Source organism: Xenopus laevis, chromosome 9_10S (genome assembly GCF_017654675.1).
Source record: "Xenopus laevis strain J_2021 chromosome 9_10S, Xenopus_laevis_v10.1, whole genome shotgun sequence".
In the NCBI taxonomy this organism is placed as follows: Eukaryota; Metazoa; Chordata; class Amphibia; order Anura; family Pipidae; genus Xenopus; species Xenopus laevis.
The window spans coordinates 71,098,966-71,125,414 of NC_054388.1; the positions used below are offsets into that span (position 1 = coordinate 71,098,966).

General features: G+C 37.6%; 1 protein-coding gene across 2 annotated transcripts in view; it reads right to left on the minus strand.

The window, feature by feature from the left end:
* Positions 1 to 1,189: 1,189 nt before the first annotated feature.
* Positions 1,190 to 26,449, minus strand: part of pde1a.S (phosphodiesterase 1A S homeolog) — a 133,175-nt gene continuing 107,915 nt past the window's right edge. For both annotated transcript variants that reach the window (XM_041578505.1, XM_041578506.1), the window contains exons 5-14: positions 25,047 to 25,163; positions 23,060 to 23,200; positions 20,177 to 20,277; positions 19,452 to 19,577; positions 13,690 to 13,791; positions 13,192 to 13,312; positions 12,279 to 12,360; positions 8,049 to 8,169; positions 5,973 to 6,160; positions 1,190 to 1,296 (exon numbers count right to left, since the gene is read on the minus strand). In XM_041578505.1, the coding sequence (XP_041434439.1) occupies positions 1,244 to 1,296; positions 5,973 to 6,160; positions 8,049 to 8,169; positions 12,279 to 12,360; positions 13,192 to 13,312; positions 13,690 to 13,791; positions 19,452 to 19,577; positions 20,177 to 20,277; positions 23,060 to 23,200; positions 25,047 to 25,163 (1,152 nt within the window). In that variant the 3' untranslated portion in view covers positions 1,190 to 1,243. The remainder of the gene's footprint in view (positions 1,297 to 5,972; positions 6,161 to 8,048; positions 8,170 to 12,278; positions 12,361 to 13,191; positions 13,313 to 13,689; positions 13,792 to 19,451; positions 19,578 to 20,176; positions 20,278 to 23,059; positions 23,201 to 25,046; positions 25,164 to 26,449) is intronic.

Here is a 26,449-nt window from a genome sequence, read left to right on the forward strand (position 1 = left end):
TTTTCCTCTAGATGTTGGAACATCATTGGTGGGACATGCTTTCATTCATACATAAGAGCTTGGACACTGATATAGAGCAATCGGACCTCACATTGGCCTTCCATTTCATCCCATGGGTGTTTAGTTTGGTTGAGATCAGTTCTGAGCAGGACAGCCAAGTTCTTCCACTCCCACCACTCCCATCACAGCATGCCCATTCTCTGTGGTCCGTACTTTGAAACAGAAAATGGCCTTCTCCAAACTACTGGCACAAAATAGGAAGCACAGAATTCTCAATATTATCATCAAATTATGTAGTGGCACCTGTATTGGCAATGATGGGTGTGGCCTAAATAGTCAATTTCAATAATAAGCATGGGTGTCTTCATACATTTGACAATACTATACAAAAAATTCTATTTTCTAAGAAAGGGCCTTCAACATCCAGAAGAAAAAGCCTTATCTAGTATGTCTGCCATCGCCCTGAAAGGTAATAAAAGATTGTGCTGGTCGAAATCAAAATACTTTTATTAACAGTCTGAAAAAGTTGAAAACATGAAGTCAACAAGGAGAACTAAAAGAAACCAACTGTGAAATTCCCAAGTTAATGAAATATGAAAAATGGTGGGAAAAGAGAAGAGTGCATAGGTCAAAATACTAATATTTACATGGTTTTATTATTTACATACTTTCCTCTGGGTGTACCACTCCAACATAAATAGTTACTAGTTAATGAGAAGGTAATCATCTCATCATCTAACCCATGAATATGAATATAAAAAAGTCATATATTGTCACTTCTGTGTTTATAGTCCAGAAAGTGTCCATTCATTTAAACAGCAGTGCATGGAAGGTTTTTTCTTGTATGTTCCGCCAGCAATGAAAATACTAAATGGGCATTTTAACGAACATCCATTTCTCCTCATGTCCAGCGAAATAGTTGCAAGAAGTTATATTTATTGGGAATAGTGGGTTATTTTAGAGCCTGGAAGGAAGTATCTGGCTACAAATATATTAGCAAGAGCCATTCACTTTTCCCTTTTTGCCTACTTGCCTGGGTTCTTAATTTTTGAAGAACAATGACTATTCAAGATCATTTCTCCAGTGTTAAACATGAAAACACTTCTGCCAAGTGATAAACTAGCCAAGTGACAAACGATGTGCTTCTGATTTGGGGAGTTGTTGAGTCTTGTCAGCATCTCTTGTCACGGAGACCCCATCTCTGGAGAGCAAGTATGGATTCACATTTACACAACAGTAAGTATTAAATTCCTCCAGTGCCTCCTTCACTTTTGTGCATTGATTTTAAATTTCTCTCTAGAAAACAAAAAAGAGAATATTTAGGCATATTTAAGGGTTAGTGGCTGATGAAGAAAACTGATAGTTATACTACAGTGTAGGTCTGACAGTCATAAGGTGTGGGTAGCGTTAGCAATTGGTTGATATTAGGACATCCAAGAAAGGTAAGAGATAACAGAAGAAGAAACCAAGAAGAAACCTGGTGAGCTCCGCTGACTCAGGCCCGCTCCTCTACCTCATTCCCTCTCCCTCAATCACAGTCACAAAGATAAGGAGGTAAAAGGTATGCAGCCCATGGGGGGAGTGGTGTGGGTGGACACTGAATGAAGGCCCTTAAAGCTGTACCCCCACTGAGCCCAGACCATAACCCCAGTCCATAAGACAGAGCATACCATGGACTTGCACAATATGAACTTAATGGATCATTTGATGAGTGCTGAAATTAAACTCAACTCTAATGTGCTCCATCAGGTGCCTTGTGAGGCACTTTGGTGTTCATATTCTAAGGAATATATTTCTGATTTCTGAAGTTAGAGATCGCCACAGTCTGCTAGCATGAAATACCTCCTCTCTCCATTCATTTCTATTGGATTTTTTAAAGGCGTATTTATCAAAGGGTGTAGATGAAAGTTTACTATTTTATAAACACTATTTTATTTCATGCTAGCAGACTGTGGCAATCTCTAACTTCACTCTTTGATAAATATACCCCTAAATTTTAAGGTAGGTCATGCCACCATTTGGCATAGCCACCGGCAGCTGTGCTTTAGCACCACAATATTTTTGGTAGCCACATGTGCATTGAACCACAAGGCCTATGACCCTTTTAACCTCATTGATTATTCCAATGTCATGAATAATAGAACATAGGAAACCTTAAGCCCATATATATCTTTAAAGAATGCAATTAAAACAATTAATGAGATCGACAAAGACAAGCGCAAACAAAAGTAAACATTGTAATGAATACAGTAAGGGACATTAAGTCTGAAAGCTCTGAGGAGGAGATATTTGACTGATCATTATTTTATTCCGGATAATAATTTAGCAGATCAGACTTACATGTCATACTGATGCGTAGTAATGCGGAAAGTTTTGTTTGTCAAGTGCTATCTAGACTTTAATAGTCTTAAGATTAATAAAATGCTTGCTTATTTTGGTGGCTTCCAAAAATTGATTCGGTGTTAGAGTTCGGCACTGCCACTAATGGAAAAGAATGGAACTTGAGTGCTCAAAGAATTTGAATCAGTTGTGAAAAAAGGCAAATTTTAATGATAAATGATAAAAGAGCAAACCATGTAAATTACCCAAATCCAAATAGAGATCTGGCCAGTGCTGAACATCATAGACAGCAACAATGGCTACTCTGTAATAAATAACTTTGCAGCTTATCATAGTAATTTCCATAAAATCATACCTGGATATAAGTCTTAAAGTTTTACTAACATTGGAGATAAATATCTGGAGAATTTTCTGGAGATGTTGCCCATAGCAACCAATTAGATCTTTGCTTTTGTTTTCTAACTTGTAGGTGGCTGTTTAAATCTAATTGCTGATTGGTTGCCATGGGCAAAAACTACAGAAATCTCTCCAGATATTTATCTCCAGTGTTAGTAAACATCATAATTCCTGAGCCAGAAACCCATCAGTTTGTCTAGGCTGAATCCCAGCATTCCAGAGTAGAAAACAAGAAATATAAATGTAGTTTGAGTCCAATATAATGTACTTAGTATTGTGTAGTTATGAAAGTTCAATCAATGTAGTTGTAATTAATTCTGTAAAGTGATCAAAATGTAATTGCACAGAGATGTGGTAATTACTTCATTTAACATTAACATATTGTTGGCATGAATAACATAATTATCATATTATCTAATAATAAAATAAAAGGATGCTCATAACTCCTCCAGTTTAATATCTCTGGCAATTTAGTTAACACTAAATGGTCTTTTCCAATCAGCGGCTGCAATTCTTTGATGATATATATTCATTTGATTCAGCAGAAGAACTTCACGCAGAAGGCAAGAGTAATATGAATCCGTGTTAAATATACCCAAGCTTATTCTTTAGGCACTAATGGACTGCAGATGGCTTTTTGTCTCCGTCATAATTGTAGCAAAGCACATTAGTCTATAAGTTTAAATGCCAAAGACGCTTTTTACAAAGATTTGCACTTTCACAACCTGGATTCGTAGTGATAATGGTTTCTCATTTAATTTACCCCCTCTGCCTAAGCTGTTTGATACGCAGTCCTAATTGGACACATTATTTTGCCAAATGTCACCTTTATATCAAGCACTATGATGAGTGAGACTTTTTTCCTCTGATTCTAAAAGCACTGGTACAACAGGTTGCTTATCTATATTCAGAGTCTATTTATTTCTATACTTTATAATGTTAGGCCCCCAATGTACCCAGCTTTTTTATTTTTTGCAATTTTCCCTAAACCTCACCAGCGAAGCTAAAGATGAAAATGACCCCTTCCACCACCACTATATAATAGAACATTGCTACCTTGAGATATAGCCCTCTTAGTGGAAGAGCGGGGCTGCTTAGAAAGCTATGTTTCATTAAGCCTTAATACCTCCATAATAGGGAAATGTCAGCACAAAAAGAACCAGTTTTGGGGAGAAGGAGCTCTTTCTGCTGATGTTATAAAAGGTACTAGGTGCAGTAACCTATAGCAATCAGGAAGACCAGTAAATGCTACATGATTTGATTAACTGATTTGTGCCTTTTATTACACAACCAGGGTCTGATTGGCCCACCAGGATACTGGGAAAAGTCCCAGTGGGCCCATTATAGGAGAATGGAGCCTTCCATAAAGCTCATTAAACTTGTAAGCTACATAAACCAGTCCAAATTAATCTTCAGTGAGAAGCCTGCCAATAAGCGCTATGTGTGCCATTGAGTCATCATGCTGCTATCTAACATAGGAAGAATAATGTGCAATTTAGCTTGGTGCTATAACATTGCAAACATCAGGAAGGTGGGCACAGTGTGGTTTAGGTGCTACATGAAATGTGTTTAATGCCTCCAGTAACCACAGAGTAGTCAGGCATACATGGAGCAAGCAGAGGGTCCACAGAAAAGGCAGAGTCACTGGCCTTGGTGATTTGGGGAGAATTTTATAAATATGTGATGCTCCTTAAAGGGCATATAAAGTCTAAAATAGAATGAGGCTAGAAATGCTGTATTTTGTATACTAAATATAAACATGAACTTACTGCACCACAAGCCTAATCAAACAAATGATTTATGCTTTCAAAGTTGGCTACAGGCGGTCACCATTTTGTAACTTTGTTAAACATATTTGCAAGACTAAGAACACATGCTCAGTGTGGTCTGGGCTGCTGCTTAGGGATCGTCATAAACAAAGCTTCTTGAGTTCTGCATGGCTGGGAAGTAAGGTGGGGGCTCCCCCTGCTGTTCATAAGTATGATTGTTTCCCTGCTTAGCAGTTAGGGACCGTCTGACAATTCCTATCCACAGCAGTAAATGAAGGGAGAATTTCACTGCATACAGTCAGGTTTCTTATAAGAAAGGGTACACATTTTTTAATTAAAGTATATTGGAGATAGGTTTCTTTTTCATTAAAGAAATTAAAAACGGGATTTAATTTTTTTGCCTTTATATGCCTTTTAAAATACATTGTAGCTCCACCTAAATATACCAGGCCTATAGATACCAGCATTCTTCAGCATATTTTCAAGGGTTCATCTGGGATTTGTGGTCCAGGAACATTATAGATCAGGGATCCATAACCTGTAGTTCATGAGCAACATGTAGCTCACCTACCCCTTGGATGTTGCACTCAGTGGCCTCAAAAGCAGGTGTTTATTTTTTTAACTCCTCGCTTTGAGGCAAATTTTTGTTGCATAAAAACTTAGGTATGCCTATGATTACGTGTGGCAACACACGAAACGCGTTAGGATATATGTTTGTGCAATAAAGAAATAAGTTTTTACCGCTACCTGGAGTCCTGTGGAGTGCGTGCCAAGCAGTTGTCTTTTTACTTTAAAAACTAGGTGTACTGCCAAACAAAGCCTCCTGTATGCTGGCAGTTTACATAGGGGCTTCCAAATAGCCAATTGCAGCCATTGTTTGGCACCCCCAGCAACATTTTTAACGCTTGTGTTGCTCCCCAACTCTTGGCATGTTGCTCAGGCCTTAAAAAGGTTGGGCACCCCTGTTATAGATCAAGGGTACCCAAATTGTAGAACAATGAGATAAATCACCTTATTGATTTTTATTGGAGAATCCTTACTATAGAAAGGGGAGGCAAGAGAGTTTTAGGAACCCCTGATATTTCTGGACAATATTTGAAACTAAAACTAACGATAGGCAAGTTAATAATTACCTTTTGTCTACCTGCACCTAATAGTAACCCCTCACTAACTAACTTCATTTAGAACAAAGAACTGTAACTTGTATCATAAACCCTATGAAAATGCCTACCATAACTAAAAGGAAAGCCTTTGTGTTAACCTATTTATAAATGATTTATCCTTTACGTTTTTCTACAATGTTCAATGCCACATTGAATTGCCTACACAATTAAAGTAAATAATGAGAAAGAAATAAAGGTACAAAGTCCTACAGCACCAATCTGCTTTTGAAGTAGATTCCCCACCATTCATAGGCAGTCAACAATAAATCGTCTCCAATCAATACAGTGATTGATACAGACTTACCCTGAGCAGCCAGTTCTTTCCATCGTTCCTTATTTTGCTGAATGATTTCAACCAAATTCTTTTTGAAATAATGTAGATCTACGGTTGCTAAGGAATATTCATTCGGTGAGCTTCCATCTGTTTGGGAAGTCCGCACACTGGGTTTCCGTTGTGTGTCTGTGCCATGAACCACTTCCGAGTTATTCTGGCTGGGGGAGAGTAAGAGCCAGATTGCAAAGAATGCCAAACTCAAGCCAATGTAAAACATTATTGCATTTCACTTGTCTGTAATTTAATATAAATAGAGGCACCGGAAGAGATTTTGCCTTCATTCTATGCAGCTGTTAAGGTTGCCAGGTATACTTAACTAAGTACAATGGATGATCAGGTGACTGCTTTCTGGTGACTAACCAGAGAAGTTTCTCTCCCCAGTATTTGTTTCCTCCATTATCAAACTAATGGGTGGCCCTCCAGATATATTAGTGTTTTACAGTTACTCCACAAGAGCAGATTCTGCTTAGCATGGATATATCAATAATACAGGAAAGACTCGGGGCAGATTAAATAACCACCAGTTTATTTTTACAGGAAATGATGTTGGAGGACTAGGTATAATATCAGATGCAAATAGTGAGCCATGTCACCAAATAAGCAAGAAAGTTTATTTCTTGCTGATATTAGCCTTTAATCAAACACAATGAAGATAGACGTTGTGCTGTTGGTGCTAGAAATAATATGTTCTATGCATGAATAGTTACATGAACATGGGGGTGGGAACACACAGAGCAGACAAGATAATATTTGTTTGTTGTTTTTACTTTAAAAGGAACATAAATATTTCATAGCAAAATATTTCTCCATCCAAATATTGCTGGGCCACCAGCAAGTTTCAGGGGTTAAATAAAAATGGCAGCTGGAGTCCAGCAATCATAAAAATGGATTTAGGAAACATTGTACAGCTACATTTTTTACAAGAGACTAGTGACTTAATTGATTTAAAGGATAAATAAACCTTAAAAATGAATATGGCTAAAATTGCCATGTTTTAAATACTGCACTTATTCTACCAGCCCAAAGTTTCAGCTTGTCAATAGCAGCAATGATCCAGGACTTCAAACTTGTCACAGGGGGTCACCATCTTGGAAAAGTGTCTGTAACACTCACATGCTCAGTGGGCTCTGAGCAGCTGTTGAGAATCTAAGCTTAGGGGTCATCACAAATTATCAAGCAGAAAATTAGGTTTGTCTGTAATATAAACTGCTGCTACAAGACTGATTATTAAATCCAGATTCTACTTTCACTGGTTTCTGTGCTATTATGTAGTAATGATATGTATTCAATATTATTAACATGTATTTTATTATTAACATGTATTTTATTATTAACATGTATTTTTAATTTGCCAACATATTGCGCAATGCTGATTACTAATTAGCCTAATATTGTGACATTTCTATACCATGTATAAAGTATATTTTGTGTCGGTCCCTAAGCTAGATAGGAGCACAGAGCATGTGCAGTGAATTAGCAGAAAAGAAGATGGGGAACTACTGGGGCATCTTCAGAGGCACAGATCTTTACTGCTAAAGGGCTGTGGTTGCCTTGGGCTGGTACAGAAGCCCAAAACATAAAGTACAAAATTTCTAGCCTACTGTAGCTTTAAGGAGCTTCGCCAATGAAAATCCTGCCTGCTTCACAAGATGTCATATCATTTTTTTTACCAAAAGAATTCATTTGTTTTTTGATTTAGCTGGGATATCTATCTATGATCTATTTCTAATCTATCTATAATGTCTATCTATCAATATTATCTATCTAATATGTATTTATTAATATCTATCAATAGCTCTATATCTATCAATTTCAATCTATAATCTATTTGTCTATCCCAGCGCTGCGCAATATGTTGGCGCTCTAAAAATGCATGTTAATGATAATAATATGCAAAACTTTTGCAAACACCCAAATGCACACCTTGTAATACAAGCAGTTGCCACAAGATGGAGATGATGTACAACTTGTAGAAAATCATCACTATAAAACAACAGCAGAGGATCCGTTTTAACAATTCTTGAAAATGCAATTCAACTGACAAACCTGGATTTATCGAAGACTGAATTATCAGATTTTGCCGCTTCCTCCATAAGAGGAAAAACAATTTTCTCAGTTGAGTCGGTTAGAAGTGTGAATGTGGGCTCCACTATAAAGTCAATAAAACCTGATAATTGAATGAATAACATGTCAGAATTTGTATTTCATTTCCAAAGATAAGCAGCACTTTAAAATGGACAAGTGGTATAGAAGTATTTCAGTTTTAAAGGGACATGAAACTTCCATAGATCTAAAAGCCAAATGTCTCAAACTTAGTTCCAGATGCAAGAGTAATCTCCAGATATTCAGATCACAATGGAGTTTTTCTTGCCAATGTTATGCTGTAATTGTACATCAGACTGGGGTGTAGTGCTGTTTAGGTGCTCAGAGCTACACTAACATTGGTCAGTGCCTTCAGCAATGCTCATACAACACCAATAGGAGAAGGTCAAGTATAAGATATAAACAGGGAGGAACCTTTTTGGAAGGTCTTTTACATTTTTAACATTCTCAGCTATTTGCAATTTCGTTTAACCTCTGGTTTAGTGGCAGGGCCACCATCAGAAATCATTAGATTTCATACTAGTTAAGAATCAGTGTTCTTCTCGAGGGGCTATAAAGGGCTATAAGGCTATAAAATATGTAAAGGTTTAGAAAACTGCAAAATGCTCATATTTTTATTGGTATATATCCCATTTAAAAAAATATAGATTTTATGTAGATTTAGATTTTATTATAGATTTTACATTAGTGTTCGTTTACATACTGAGAGACAGGAGTGCCCCCTGCTGTGCTGGACAGAAGAGCAAACACTTTTGCAGGAAGTATTCTCACTGCTCAGTTCTATCCCTCACTAATGAAAGGGACATTAGAACTGAGTAGAGAGGCTTCTTGCCCCAGTAATGTAAAATTTTGCCTGGGGCCATCCAGAAACAACAGCAGGCTGTGCTATTCTAATGTGAGCAGTATAAAAGGGCTAACATTATGAAATAAAGAAAAAAAAGTTTCAATTGCCAAAGTGATCAATAGAGGTCTGTGGACAAGTTTATCTAGTTATACTGGTGGGTATAGTCTTTAAGGAAAGACAATAGCAGTTAATAAATAGGTATGTTTCAGAGGATCACTAATAGATACGCACTTAACCCCCGCATGTTAGTAGATGCTGTACCTTACACTTCTAAATAAACGATTAAAAGAAACAGAAATGATTTGGCAGTCGCCCATTATTTGGTGGATGTCGTGCTGCTCACAGCGTGCAGAAAAGTTCTGTGAAGGCTGAGTAGAACATTCACTGAGTTTGAATGAAAATGTAGAAATGCAATTGTTCTGGAAATTATTTTGCATGCAAAATGCTCAGTGTCAGTAATGACAGCTTTATAGAGAGAGGCCATTGAGTTTATACACAGAGCATTTTAAGTGAGTGGGATCAACTGAGAAAAGCATTAACTAGCATTCTGGGGATGAAGTCTGCAAAGTACACATTTTGATGCAAAAAAAATCGTAATGTTATTTTAGTCTATATTTCTCTTATGTGGTAATAATAATGTAATGAAACAATAATAATACATGAAATCATAGTAATTAAACCTTTTATCTCTCTCTCTCTCTCTCTCTCTCTCTCTCTCTCTCTCTCTCTCGATTGTAAAGATGATTCTGAATGGAGAATTCTCTTGCATCCATACTTATGCATGGAACAAACTAGGGGGTGCCCAAGAGTCAGCTTTAGGAAAGTTACATATGTGTATTATTATATGACCTCTTACATAATCTACAGGGCATACTACACCCCTGTTAGGCTTCATAGAATTATCCCAGCTACATCTCCCCATTGCAGCAGGTATTACTTGGCCCCTGGCACTCTTATACACATACTGTCGAGTGCAGCCGGCTCCAGACATACTGGCTAGGGGTATTTGCCACAATCTCAATAGTGATCAACACCCACCTCTCTCGCAATCCCAAACTGGCAATATTAGAGTCCTGTGAAGACTCTCAATTCAACAACCGCTAAATAATTGCTATATGTCAGAGTCCGTCCCAAGCCCGCAGGTGTATAAGTCAATTGTGGAAAAAATCTGACCCCGCCGACCAAATGTGCTTAGAACAAATGAAAGCAAATGGTAGCCTGTATACAAGTTCTCTACACCAAATAGACAGTCTCCAAAAATCTGAGGAAGTATGGGAATCCTGGCCCACCTTCTAATTCTACCACCCAACTGCCTAGACCCACGAAAGCCTCGACTGGGGACTCTCTCTTCCCTGTTATCTGTTATAATATGGTACATTTATGTATCTATTACTTCACTGTGTACACTGTTGCTCACCAAAAGACTGTAAAAAAGGCAGAGCGAATTGTTCTTTGTGCAACTGTATGCTATTTAATCAATAAAGGTTATAATTTTTAAAAAAAAATTTTTGTGCAGCATCTAACACCACATCACACTATATATTGTAACACTATAGTATGGTAACAGTACCACATTTTGCACCAGGTCTAGTAATCCATTGCAGCCAATCAGCAGGTAGATTCCAAATTAGCTGATCAGGAACTTTTTCATGCTTCTGTTGCTACCCAACTCTTTACATTTGAATGTGGTTAATGGGTAAAACAGGTTGGAGACTTCTCACCTACAGCAATATACGCTCTGTTCTGATGATTATACCATAACCTCAGCCTATGAGTAAGTACCCCAATAGGAACGAAACGCGTTAGGTTTTATGTCCTAATAAAATGTTCTAATTTTTTAACTAACTGCTTCTTTATTATTGGAGGTCATTATTGGAGGTCCTCACATCTTTTTTGAAATACTGTTTTATACCATAACATTGGCAAACAAAATGTGGGCTGTAAGCCCAGTACAGAGATAGCAATGAGATTGCACTGGCGAGGATCAGAATGTTAGTGTCAGTGTATGTGAGCTTGTGACCATTAGCATGAGTGAACATGCAAGCACGAGCCTGAGCATAAATATATTGGTAAGAGTGAGCATGACAATTAACATGAATCAGTATAAGTGTGAGTGAGCATGTCAGCATGAGTGTGCATGTGAGCATTGGTAAGTGATCACTCAGACTTGCATGATCGCTCTGACATGCTCACTAGTACCCATACTAACATGTTCAGTCAAGCTCATGCTAACATGCTCACACACATTCATGCTGACCTGCTCACTCACATACATAATGACATGTGCACACAACTTATGCTGACATGTTCACTCACACTCATACTAACATGCTTGCTCATATTCATGCTGACAAGTGATATTTTCACATGCAATACTGATATGCTCACTTGCAGTCACAATCATAATGACATGTTAACATACTCATTAACATTTATGCAGAAAAACACACATTCATGAGGATATGATTTCTAGTAGTTCCTTACATCCTCACACTCATTCTGATTAGTGATAAATTCGGCAGGTGCGAATTTGCGGTGAATTTCTGCGTTTCACCATCAGGGAATAAATTCTCAGAACTGCAAAGTAAATTCTGGACGCACGTCGGAAAAGTCAGTAGCGTCGAAACCGTAGCGCGTCAATATTATTCAAACGCCCATTGACAAATTCACCCATAATTTATTCTCATATGTGCTGATTTGTTCACTCGCTCATGCTGACATGCTCTCTAATATTCATGCAAGCATGTACACTGACATGCCGACATATACACTCACACTTATGCTAATACACTTACTCACACTCATGCTCATTTATGCTCCCATATTCACTCAAGTGTGCTTGCTTATATGCATTTACATGCTGAAACTCACTCACACTTAGGGGGTTATTTACTAAGCTCCGAATACCCGAAATTCCCCGAAATCCATAAAATTCGTCATTTTTTTATAAAATCAGTCTTTTAAAAAAATCATTTTTCAGAATTGATTAAACCCTGAGGGCTAAAAAGCCCGAATATAAAAACACGGCATCTCAAACCTGTCGAGGTTGCATAAACAGTCCCATTGATTTTTGGTTGTGTCGGGGGTTTCGGTCAATTTCACAATGTTTTCGGAGCTTTCAAGTGAAAACTCAGAGATTTCAGGGAAAATTCACGGAAAAATCTTGAAAATCTGAGCTTTTCCCGCAAAGCTAATTTTCGGGAAAATGTAATAATAAATAAGCATTAAAAACCCCGGCAGGTTAGATCGGAGTTTGTAGCAGCCGATATTGAGATAAATTCGGACCTTGATAAATAACCCCCTTACACTCAGGCAGGGAAGAAAATTACCTATTTGTGACTGAGCTACCATTGTGGATTTCCTGTCACAGAGTGGGGAGAATGGAAGCCCTAATGCAGCCTCTTTATCACCCTGTAAAGTGCAAAATATAGTTCATTAGTAAATGTCCTGTCACATACAAACATCATAAACATGACAATAAAGCAATCTCAGTTTCTCTCTCTCTCTCTCTCTGGTTGTTGCTGAACTGCAGATTGTGACTAGCCAGGATTCTGGGAAGCAGGTAGGAAATGTTGACAATAAAGTATTATCTTTCATGTTAGCAAATGGAAATACTTCCTAAACTGCCATATATAATGCCATTTAGCAGTCTGGGGGGCATAGAAAGTTTTTGGAGGCCACATTGGGCCTGTAGGACTCCACTTAGACAACCCTGATCAAGGGCATTCTTGTAAACTGTCCAATGTCTAGTAGAACAATCCTGCACAGCAGACTAACAAAAGGGATGGGGGTTATTCACATTTTCATGGGAGTATCAGGACTGGTCAAAGATGCTGAAAAAAGTCTAAATTACTTAAACCCACCAATAATAAAATATAAAGACAAAACTGATGTCATAGTAAAAATTTGTCCCCAGTCCAGACTGTTTGCTGACAACCTGAGACAAACTGCACCTAATATAAACTGGTTGCTGATATGTTGGTTGTAATTACACTCTTAAAGGGGCCCTAACTTGCTTGGTGTGTACTGTCTTGGCATCTTTACAGATGGGTGAAGGCCAGGCTGGTAAAATGCTGGCCAGGCGGCAACCCTAGCAAGGAGCCTGAAATATCAAAGTGCTGATCAGTATGGTAGTCACTTTTATGTATAACAAGTGCATTCTGCATAAAAGTATACCTTTAATAAAATACATCGATTATTTCTAACAATTTCCGTACAGTTAATGGAATATTGAACTAGCACCTGTAGGAAGAATTCCTCCATCAGTAGGTTAGTCCATCTCAGGTGCATATCCCAAGGTTTGGCAGGGTGGCTGATATCTGCAGCATGAAGGATTAGAGACATGGCTTTGGCTTTATCTATCCTGTGAATATAGAGCACAACATGGTAATGCAGATTCACACAAGGAAAAGAGGGCAATACTTTGCCATAGTCAGAACTATACTATGGAGAATTTCTATGCTGGACCAACAGGATCATGTATAGTTGTGTTGACACCCGCGGCAAACCCAAATTTGTGAGGCTCCAGTATTTATTTAACATGTATTGCCCAGCAACACTGGTATAGTTTAACCCAAAGTTGTTTGTTTTTATTGCCGGCAAATGATACAGAACAGGAACACCAATAATGAAAATGACATAACAAATAATGATGACCAATTGAAGAGTTGCGCAGAATACTACATTATTTACTTGCTTATTTACTTTACAAAATTGGCAGGTAAGTTGGAAATGTCTTACCCCTCCGGCTGCTGCAATGTGCTCCTCATAGTTTTTAACTGCTGGAAGTGGCAGGACATATCTGTAGATAAAACCATCTCTATCACCAGTGTTCGTAAATCTCTGTAAGCAATCACAAAATAGCCAATAATAGCCTCCATGTGTAATCTGAATGTATTTGTTTTCTTCCTCACATGATAACTGGTCTGAGCAGCACTGAGCACTACTAATCCATAGGACATAATGATATTTTATTGCTCAAAACAAACACATTCTAAAGAATATCTTCACATCTATCTTAAATGTTTCAATTTTTTTTAAAAAATTCTCCTGAAAATAGGTCTGAAAATAGGTTTGATGAAATAGTATAAATATTACAGTGTGATTCTTAACAAACCAGATAACTGCATCCTCCTCTTCATTTATATGAGGGGATCGGTTACATATCTCTACCACTAAAAGGGAACTATCGTGAAAATGTATTTTTATATCAGTTCCATAAGAAATGCAATTTTTTACAAATGATGTGCCATTTCTGAAATAATCATTTTACTCTTCATTATCCCCTTCGCAGCCATCTGTGTTTTACATGCAGTTTTGTGTTGGAGGTAGTTGTTTTGAAAGATATGATATACTTTGTCTAGGCAAATGGCGCACATTCCAATGTATCCAAAATTGTACATATTACTTGTACTGATTATATGTAGAAAGTGTCTTATTTAAATCAGATGACACTCATATTAGATTTTAATTTTCATAATAGTTCCCCTTTAACTTGTCTGTTACCTTAAAGTTTGGGAAATGCTATACCCATATGAGTTCAGCCTTATCTTTTATATTATTTCTGGGGTTGCTGACCTCTGCATGGAGTGCACTAGGGATAGTCTGAAAAGGCACAACAGTAGTGGGTGGATCACGCTGGGGGGGTCTTGCCTTGGGTGTCAACCTTAAAGTGATTCTGACACTAAAAAACTACGTTTTAAAATATGAACATACATTAAAAGTTACCTTTAGGGCTTGTTGACTGTTTTTTGCAGATAGGTCTGCTTTTGTAAGTAATTGTTACTTAAATTGTTACTTGTTTCCAGAGCTGGGCCAAGCCGGCCAGGCGCCCTAGGCAGCCTGCCCAGTTGCTGTGCTGTCTGGGTGCATGCGTGATTCTGTGCATGCGTGAAAAGACGCTTGTGCACATGCGTGAATAGGCGCGCTATCTCAAATAGATGAGAACAAGTGGGCAGTCGGCAGAGAAGGGACCAGACTAGGGGTAGGAGTAAGTACGTGCCCCCCCAGCTTTGCGCCCTAGGCACATGCCTACTCTGCCTACCCCTAGTTCCGGCCCTGCTTGTTTCTAAACCTTTCTGTCCTTTCTGAAGCTGTCAGTTAGAGTTTGTAATGCAATCAGACTACTGTTGCACAAATATGGCAGCCCCCTCATAGAGGAACATTGGGAATCTGAAAGATAATGTAGAAGCTTCAGGAAAAGGCAAAATCATAAAAAGCATGCAAAGACAATGTTATGATAGATGTAAAAAAAATGGTTTCATTTCTGGTGTTAATAAATATCGACACTGAGTGCCACATCAAATATCTTGTACCCGGGGCAGAGGGCAGTGTCATGGTGGAAAGGACACGACCCCTATCAGGAGGCTACACAAATGCATCCCCTCACCTGTCCCCTATTTGAAGGGATAGGGGGTGCATGAGGGGCTTGATCCACAACCCTTGATCCACGGGGCATGCAACAGGTCTCTGCTCTCTCTGCTCACTAAAAAGGAGTGCAGAGACCTGCAACAAGATACACAATTCAGTATGCAGCCTGAAAAGTGCAAAAAAAGTCAGATTGCAGCATTGGTTTTGTACTTTGCACACTGAATCCTGCAGGCCTTATTTTTTAATCCTCCAGCACAAACAGTGCTGTTATACATATGCCATTTACATATCACAATGGTCTCCTTTAAATAGAATTTGCAATTAGACAAAGCTAAATGATATAAATGTTCCCTGGCAGAATCTGCCAGTTCTGCTGCACAATATGAATTGTTTGCCTCTTTGTTCTGGCACAGTAATGTGACTGTCTACAACTTTAATGATAATTGCATTATCTCCAATTAGCTCTCATTTGGGTTCTCTGATTTGCCTATCAAGGTTAAACATTTCCAAAGGTTAAACCTAATATAAAAGTGATATGTTACTATAAATACTTAATTGTAGTGTTCCGCTGTGTTCGCCCAAAATCCTGTCAAGCTATCAATAACACATGTTTCTGTTCTAAAGGCCAAGTTATTTGTAACAAGTAAATGGATTTTAATTTCACTTCGAAAATATTTCGTCAGCTTTGTTGATTGTGTGACACAAATTCCGCTAAGCCTTACATGGACACCACCAGCAGCGTAATAAGCAATCACCGGGCCACCCTGCAAACACATTCTTCAGAGGGGCCCAGCGCCTGACCACTGTTACCCTGCTTCAGTACAGCTACTCTTACTAGGACCCTCAGCATGGCAACCCTTACCCAGACCCCCACGGGGGCCTGACCCCACACCTGCTAACACCATGATACTATAAATCCTATTAGTGTCTTACCATCCTGATTCCTGACTGCAAAACATACATCTGCACATATCCCTTCCCTTAAAACTCACTTTTTTGCTCCCCCTCTCTCTTTCTAAAGTAGACATCCTAAACATTATAGTAATAGATGCAAGAAGCTTTTTCCATCATCACAATCATCCTCACAAGCTTTATATGCAGAGAATTCTCCAAACAAAATTATTTAACATTACTGCCCAGTTTTTCCTTGCCAATATTACACTTATTACAAACATGGGATCTATTATCAAGAAACCCATATTATTGCAAGGTATGGGATCTATTATCAAGAAACCCATTTTCCAGAAAGCTTAAAAAATTCCCATTACTAGGAGAACACAGGATCTTGTACCTGATGGGAACTACACTGTATAAATTCATATTTATGACAAAACAATGCAGGTTTCAATATTTAAAAATATTTTTTAATAGCCTTAAGACATGAGTCTCCTTTATCAAACAAAAGTTTGGCACCCACTGTGGGCTGCATCAAGAGAAGTAGTAGTTACGCACCTAAACATTTACACAGTAGTCTCTGAGGACTTGAGCAGCATTGATTTAAGAGCCCTGTATGTCACGTAGTTGCTGCAGTTTCTTCCCGATTAAGGACTTATTGTTTAATTTCTCCATACAACAGTTCATATATAAAATGGATTAATGTTTTTCATTAGTTAACGGCAGATAATCATACATCCTGTGTTTGGTCACTAGATGGCAGTAATGATTTTATTTTTGTTTGGACAGCTGTAAAGTGATTATGTTGAGCTGACCTGTGACCTGTTTTGTAAAATTATGATAATATTGAGCTGACCTGTGGGGTGTTACTCGTTGTGGAACTTGTTTTTTGCCTCTAGAGGAAACTTCGGGAAAACGAATCGCTCTGAGTGCCATCCCTCCAGCAATTTACTTTTTAGCTGGTGGAAAGGCAGTTTGGGGAGATTAGTCAGCCAGAAGAAGAGGAGATTTGTTGCCAGGCGACTAATCTTCCTGAATCTGCCTGTGTGCCCTGACCCTAAGGGGCAGGGAGCTTCCAATTTGCTTGGCAGTTTTAGAGAGGGGTAGGTATCTATGAGGAAAAGGGAAAGGACAAGAGTCCAAGTTACATGGTGCTGGGAAGAAGTCCTCAAGTTCCTTTTGCCAGAGACTACCAGCTGATTGCCGTCAGGGATAATTTTTTACCACCCAGGCAAAACCAGCCAGGTAGCAACTCTACCTGTCAAACATCCATACAGTCTCTGTCTCCAAGAGGATCATAACAGTCTTACAAGATGACATTGTGATGTCAACTCATGTTATAGAGTGGCTGGTCTCTGTCATGAAATGCTTTGGCCATACTGTGCCATGAAATGCATGGGATCTAGGGTTGCCACCTGTCCAGTTTTCACCCAGACAGCCCCGTTTTCGGGAGGTCTGTACTGATGAAAACTGCCTGTCTGGATTTCTAAATGATCTTAAATTGCTAAAATTCTATCTTAGTGCAGGTCCTGAGTATTGGGGGCTCTCTGTCAAAAAGCCTCTTATTTTAATTACGCTTCAGAAACTTTGTATCTTTTTCTAGCATCAGTGCAGGAGATCAAAGATAAACTCGGGATTTTTTTATAAAGATCCAGGACTGTGGGCTGAGCTATCAAAATCGGGACTGTCTCACAGAAAATGGGAAAGTTGGGAGGTATGAGATTGGGCCAGGCTGTGCCATGAAATGCTTGGGCCATACTGTGCCATACATAATTGGGCTATACTGTGCCATGAAATGCTGGGGACAACAGTGTGTCTGTCACATAATGCTGGTGCACTTTGAGTTTCATTATACCTTAAGATGCCATTCAAACCATGTAAAAAGGGGTGTATTTTTGTTAAATGGGGTGTGGTATTGTGGATACAAAGTGGGTATGACCAAAATGTTGCCACCACAATTCCTTATCTCCTGCATATCATTTTTCCAATATTTGCAGGTTCAGTATATTTGTGAAAAAGTTCCATACATCATTCTGTTACCTCTTACTGCAGCTCTGTTGGAAAAAAAGCTACAAAAGGTAGCCAAGAAAAGCAAGCTGGGGACTGTAGTTCTCCTAGCACTGGAATGCTGAGGGGTATGAATAGCTACTAAAGGGCAGACAACCATTTATAGACATCCTACATGAACCAAAACATGAATTCCCTTTAGTCAGTGTCAATACCACTGCTCATCCAAAGAAGAAAAACATTAACACTGAAGAAAAGGACTGGAATAGGCGGCTTATGTTCCATGTTCAGCTCTCACTAGGAATGAGCAAATTTTGTTACACAGGCATCAACCCTTTACCACATTGACTGGCAACATCCCAATTGTATTAAAAGGAACTTATAAATATGGAATCTACTATTTTAGGATTGGGCCGAATCTCAAATCCTTTGTGAAAGATTCAGATTCCAAATCGAATCTGAGCATTAATTTGCAAATTAGGGAAACGAAGGGGGAAAGAGAACCGCCCACGCAGCAAATTTGTGATGAAATTTTTTTTTTGGATTCTGAGTTGATTTGGCCAGGCACTTGAATTCAACTGAATCCAAATCCTGCTGAAAAAGGTTGAATCTTGACCGAATATTGAATCAACTCCTTGATTTGCTGCAAAAATTTTTTCGCAAATTCGAATCGAATTTGGACTAGTCCCTAGTCGAAGTATACAAAAATAGCTTGAAATTCAAATTTTTTCAATTCGAAAATTCACCTCGACTTTTGATAAATCTGCCCCTGTATATATAACCTGCTTTTTTTTGAAAAAAAAATGTTTCCCTTGGATCTCAGCTGGTGATTTTGTTGAGGACTCATCTCCATAGGTATCACCAGTCTATGGGGAGTCGGAATTTTTTGAAGTGATACTAGCTCGCTTGTCTTGGCTGATGTAAAAATGGTTAGGAAATATGCTTTCCAAGGCCAAAGTTGTCTGTCAAACCCATTCTAGAATTCCGGAGAATAAACTTTCAGCAATAACTGTCTCTTGAAATGAAAAATATCTATTAATGAATGAGATAAAACAGTATAGTAGTTGCACTGTGTGCCAGGGAAATAATTCTATTTGGCTAAGAATATACCACTCCAGCTTGGAAAGTACAACTAAATAACATTAATTGCAATGTAAAATTAAAATGAGACACTTTCACTAAAGTTAAAAAAAAAAAAACATTTTTAGGAAGCAATCATTTTTTTTTCTTACCTCCAGTCATCTTTGGACAAATTGATAAAAATATTCATTTCATCATCTTGCATAATGCGGTAGGCAGCACTCACGTGATGGTTTTCAAGAACTGATCGATCATTGTACAATATTGCAACATCAGCTCTAAAGAGAAAAATGTAGACTCTTTACTGAATTAAAGCTGCAACTAAAGCCCCAAGGAAAGTCTTGCTGCATAATTCCTTCAGTGCATAGGGCTGCTATAGTCATTGCTTCTAGTTATAGCCCCCACGCAAGTAAAAAGCTAACCTAAAGCCAGTAGATCTGCCCTGCCTCCTCCTAGTACTCAGCATAAAGGGCACATGTAACCCAAGGGAATGGATTATAGTAAGTATGCATGGGTGCTGATCTGGTAGGGCAAAAACTGCATGGGTGCTGATCTGGGCAGGGGCAGGAACTAAGATGTTTTTCCCCCTTGCACATCGTTGCCATAAGTTGAAACAATAGTAATATTAGCACACATTTTTCAATATGATGCAAATAAATAGCTTAAAAGACATTATGACTTTTCTTTTAATTAAAAAATGTTTTAGTTTTCATTATGAAACATTATTTCCCTTTACAATTACTTTCTTACCATAAATTAGTTAGCTAGAAATTCGGAGCTCTGTATAAACAACCCCCTCCCTTTACCATTTGTAGGTTAGGTCTACAAATAAGTAGAAGCCAAGCCGTTGGAATCTTTTATGCTTCCCAATATTTACCTCGTCTGTATATGGAAATTGTTTGTGGTCCCAGTGTGCTCAAAATCATGGATAGCAGCAGCAAATATCATTGCCAAAATTTCCAGTTCTGTGAGCCAGTGCTGTTAAATACAGGAATGACACAATAAGCACGGGGAAGGTACACTTCATTTATAAAGATCAGATCATTCTGTCACCTTTTTAAATGTGGAGACCACTGCTTGACCCATTCACTGAACATCATCCAAAAACAATATTAAATAAATTAATATTATACAATTTCATTTTCTGTCCTGTTATGTTCGCCCGTTTTCTGTTGTATTATGTTCACCACTAACTTTTTCTTTTCCTGTCATGCATTGCATTTTCTTTATTATTATTATAATTGTTATTTTAATCCTATTTTCATATTGTGCTGATATGTCCTTTACAGAGATCATTCATCATTCACATCAAACATATCCCTGCTATTATATGATTTCAGATAACCCTTTCCATTTTGCTATAAACTTTTTCATTTCCCCGTCCTCTTTTTTCTTTTTTTTTGACATCCAAGACTATAAAACAAACTATTGGACTTTTTATGAAAGAAGACAGATTTTCCACACTATGTCGTCAGTTTACTAAGGTGCGGTAAGCAGCGATAATAGCCTGCACCAGAAAAAACGACAGAAAATCTGCAAGAGCTCGTTTAATAAAGTGCAAGCGAATATTCTGGACAACATATATATTATTGTCTCACAAGGCTTACTAAAGATTATAGCCAGAATTGTCATCAGTTTTTATTGCCACCCAGAGAGTGACGTTATGTGAAAAAAAGACAGAAATTGTATAGTAAATGAGATGTAAAGTCATTTTTTGAAACTAAGCAATGGAAATGAGTGATTGCACTGGGGAAGAAGGGGAAGATACTTATAAATGTATTTTAGTGGATAATGGGAAAATAATTTATTCCTGATAGTATTTAAGTGATCATAAGTATATTTAATAATATATTACAAACTGGTAATAAACACTGTTTTATATCAATTCCTTTATATATTTATTAGTGTGGCCATTGGATTATGCAGTTAACCTAAATGAGCACTCAAAAAATTGCAGTTCGCCAGAAATATGCTAAAATGAACTCCTACGCTTGTGTAATTAATGCCACACTTATCGAAAGACAAATTGTCTCATCACACTTTAGTAAACATGCAAGCAGCCTTAATTTTGTCCCATATATATATTCCAAGTATATTCTTTTTTTAACAATTCTTTTATTGCATCTCATTGTACATATAGATACATTGTAAGTACAGATCAAGGATTTCCACTTGTACAGTATTCCAAGTATATTCTTAGTGATAATGGGCGACGGGTTATAGACAATTATTACGAACTTTAATAAACGAACCCCTGGGTTCTTGAAGATAATATAATAATGATAATAACTTAGTAATAAAATACAGGTATGGGACCTATTATCCGGAATGCTCAGGACCTGGAGTTTTCCAGATAATGGGTCTTTCCTTAATTTGGATCTTATGTCTACTATAAAATAATGTAAACATTAAATAAACCCAATAAGCTGGTTTTGCTTCAAATTAGGATCAATTATATATTAGATTGGATCAAGTACAAAGTACGGTTTAATTATTACAGAGAAAAAGGAAACGATTTTTAAAAATTTGGATTAATTGGAGAAAATGGGGGGTGGCCTTTCTCTAATGCAGAGCTTTCTGGATAACGGGTTTCCATGTCTGTATTAGTATAGTTATCAAATTCTACCATTAAACTCTCTATATATAAAATGACGAGCACAGGTTGAGAAAAAAGATTTATATTTTGAATGCTTTGCCTATCTGCAGATACCTTATAGAGGGTAAATTACCCACACACCAAATTTAAATATCTTTTTTAGAAAAAAAAAACAGGATGCTGTTAGTGTAAACATGAGATCAAACATCAGTGCACAACCCTCCATTAGAACTTTTAGGGGTATTTATTTGCGGTAAATAACATAAACCCAAACACTTATACAAGTTTTTTTTCTAAACCGCAAATCGATAGGATTTATGAAAAATCAGCAGAAGAAACTTATCAATTAGTCGTTGGGATGGATGTGCATTGATTCCTTAATTTGGTTCGGGACTCGAACACATTTCTGGTCCCTTAATGACGTGACTGAAAGTCATGTGGTTGTAATGGTTCAAATTCAGTTTGCCCAGGCTCTTAGATTCAGAAAAATACAAATCTTGCTGAAAAAGGCTTGGATTTGGCCAAATTCAAAAGCCTGGCTGAACCAAAACAGAACCCTTAAAACAAAGTTACTTTAGATCATGTGGTTAAGGGGATCTAAAGGTTTTCCTGTATGCAAATTAGGGTTTGGATTCAGTTTGGGATTTGGCTGAATCCTTGAAAGATTTAGGGTTTGGCTGGATTCAGTGCATCCCTAGTTATATAGATGTTAATGGGAGTAGTCTCAAGCAATTTTTATTTTATTTAATATTTATTTAATTTTTTTTCCACTTCATTTAAACATTTTTTGGTCTCTGAATAAACAAACTTATAGTAGTCTTTTAAACCCTGGATCCAGTTATTGAAATATTTGTGTGTATGTCATAAATCAAAATTATGATGATTTTGAATTGATCCATCTGTGATTTCCCAAAAAGATCTAATTTATTCTCATTAAATTCTAGCAAATATTTTTCTTCCCCTTATTTGGACATGGTTTTACATTGCAATGCTTGATAAATTATAAAACTAAAAAAAAAATCTACAGTATATGATCTTGCAAGAAAGATGTCAAGGAAATTTTGGAAGATAAGCCCTCCATGTAACCTACGATGGTCCAGATTTAGTCGTATACTTGATAGCCTCGACAGAATGTCAAGTTGTAGTGATCCTTAATTTGCTTACCATGATACCCGTATGAAGAATAATATAGTGCACAGTTTGGGTAACGTCAGCGGCATGAACCAGATTGTGGTACGGATTTTTGTACTTGCTGTAACCAACTTCCAAAGCTTCAACAAAAGATACAAGATTGGAAACAGGAATCTGGAAGTATAAAATATTTCATGTTTTCCTATATATTTCCATCCATATAGTGTTAATCCAATTCCTTCTTCAATAGCTTAGATTACTTATTTCCTACTTCAGAGTAAAACATTATTAACACATGACCCAAGCTCAGGCTGATAGTAATGGCCTTACACCGAGGCTAATACAGTCATTCCACACAACTGCACAATAAATAGATCTGTAACCAATTAGTCTACACAAGACAAAGGTTGGTCTGCAAAGGCGCCAATCATTTCGTAATTGTATTTTAAGAAGTGATTGGCACAAGCAATATTTAATGAAACCCTGTGTGAGTTTACTAATAATCCTCATTATTTTACCTAAATACTGTAGAAGTTTTTATTCATTATAAAGCCTGTTCAGGTAAAATTACAAAGATTGACAAGCTTTTTTTCAGCATGAAACCTCACATGATTAGTAAACTCACACGGGTTGCGTTCAAGATTGCTTGTGCTGAAAACAAAACTTCTTAAAGGAGAATTCAACCCTAAAGTTAAAAAACCCTACCCCCCTACACTACATAGACGCCTCCCTCCTCCCCCCCAGCCTAAGTGTTACCCTGGGAAAATGTTTACGTTTACTTACCCCTCGGTGCAGATTCACGCATCGGAGTTTTCATAAATCTTTGGAATGAGACTGGCATGGTGGCACATGTGTAGTTGGAGCAATTTTGTTTTGCGACAACTGCGCGAGTTGACAAATCGACGGCCTCATTCCGAAGATTACGGTAGCGGCTGAAGATGGCGCCTGTGAACTCTGATTCCTGAATCTGCACCGAGGAGGCATTTGCCTGGGGTAACACTTAGGCTGGGGAGGAGGGAGGGGGGGTCTATGTAGGGTAGGGGGGTAGGGTTTTTTAACTTGGGTTGAATTCTCCTTTAAAAAAGGATTGCAATATGATTTGCTTTGTTCTTTAAAAGGAGTAGCAGTAGAACCCCACACTTACTTAAATTGCCAAAATTCATTTGAGATAAATATAAAGTGCTACCATGTTTTTATAAAGTGTTTATTGCCAATGCAGTCACTAGGCACTTTATAAAAACACAGTAGCACTTTATATTTGTCTCAAATTAATTTTGGGGTTTTACTGCTACTCCTTTTAAAGAACAATTTTGTTTGGTATTTATACCTCTACACAATCTTAAGTCATTTAGAAAAAGTTAGTTTATATATCAAGTTACAAGGAAATCCCTTTTTTCTAATATGATTTGCGTTGGCACAGACCAACCTTTGTCTTGTAAAAACAAATTGGTTACAGATCTGTGTAAGGCCAGTACTATCAGCTTGTGCTTCGCTTATGGGCACCAAAAACTAGGGATGCACCGAATCCACTATTTTGGATTCACAAAGGATTGCATATTCGGATTCTGTTCGGCCAGACAGAAGGATTCACCCGAATCCGAATCCTGCTGAAAAAGGCCGAATCCTGGCCGAAGCCCGAACCGAATCCTGTATTCGGTGCACCCTACCAAAAACCTGCCAAAGCTTTTCTTTGCTAAAAAAAACCTGTTTGGGTAAAATGACAAAGATTGACAAGTTTTTTTCCCCAACACAAAACCTTGCATCATTATTAAACTCTTTAACTCTCTTTAACTTAACTCTTTAAGTTAAGTTTCTTTAACTCTTTAATAGACCCCATGTGAATGCCTGGTGGTTCCTGGCAGGATCTTTATCCAATAACTCTATACAACTAGCCAATGTAATCATCAGTTGAACAGATCTTTCAATGTGTCTAAATTATAGATAATGAACAATATAGGGACTTTTTCAACTAGAACATAGTAATAGGAAATACACTCCATAAAATGGATACTGCTTTTACCTTAAAGCGATTAGTAAGGTCATATCTGGTAAACAGCTCATATACCATGAATTTCAGGGCATGCTCTCCACTAGCTTCATTCAGAGTAAATACATTAAACGACCATCTGTCAACATCCTGTTGAAACAGAAATGTGTTAATCACCTATTAATTTACCCCTTTTCCTTCTGTACCTATCCTGTTGGAATAAATGCTTGTAGATTGTATATAAACAAAATACCCAGTACAACTACTAAATGCCTGACAGATGCATAAATATCTCTTAAATGGACACAAGTAAGCAAAGAAAGCATCTTTAATTTTCTATTAAAAATATGTAATGCCTTGAGACAAGGGGTTTAAATGTTTTTAAATAAGGATGTCCAGAAGGAAGTCCCCATGGCATTCCAAGACCACAAACAAAGATGAGGCCACAGGTCATAAAACTCTCAAGTAACATTTAATATTCTCAGGCAGTGTATGAAGGCTTTTCATTCAGGTCATGATATTCAATATCTTCTAGTGATGAGTTTAAAGAAATTGGACTCACAGTGTAATATTTTTAACACTTATATGAGCAGTTTCATCTGATAATGGTATAGGGCTTTCAAGGCACAAAAAAGTTCCTCCCCAGTTTGTACGAGTACTCAGGGCCAGTGTACAATTTCCAATAAATGGTAGCTACTGTAGATACAGGGAGCTCACAAGAATACAATATTTGGGGATTTAAATGAGATGCAAAGGTGAAATCATAGGGGACATGTTGTTAGGCACCCCCCAGTAATTCTAGTTATTTGCCCTTTACCCCAGGCTGGAGGGATTTTGGAAGAAGCATCAACTTAGCAACGTAGCACCATGCTCCTATCTTAATTTGTTTTACAAAGTGTCCCCTGCACCAATTCAATGAGGCTGCCTGCACAGTAAAGAAAATTCAGAACAAGCTCAGTACTTTGCATTGCTCTTCCTAACCTGACAAGGAATGTTCGTAGAGCTCCAGCAAATAAGAGACTAGAATCACAGGAGGTCATCTAACAACTTAGCACCAAGTTTCCCAGTGATTTTACCTTTATGCTCCCGGTCCAAAAACAGTAACAAAAGAGGAAACAGTTAGGACCACAATTATTATCCAAATCACATACAAATAACAAATATAAGGTACTAACATTCCCAGCTCAACACTTATGAATGTACAATGGGTACTCCTGCAAATGTCACTATTTTGTGCATACACCTGCCACTGTAACAAGAAGAAAGTTTGCTCAGTAGGAAAGTTCCTGAAAGGTGAACAGGAATGACTTCGAGGAGAGGGGTTGAAAAACAATGTTAAAGCGGATGTAAAGCCTCTATAAAACTGTCCAACTGTGCCCCTAGTTCTCTAAAATAAATGGCCCAAACATGATGACAGATGAAAGAGGAATCAACCA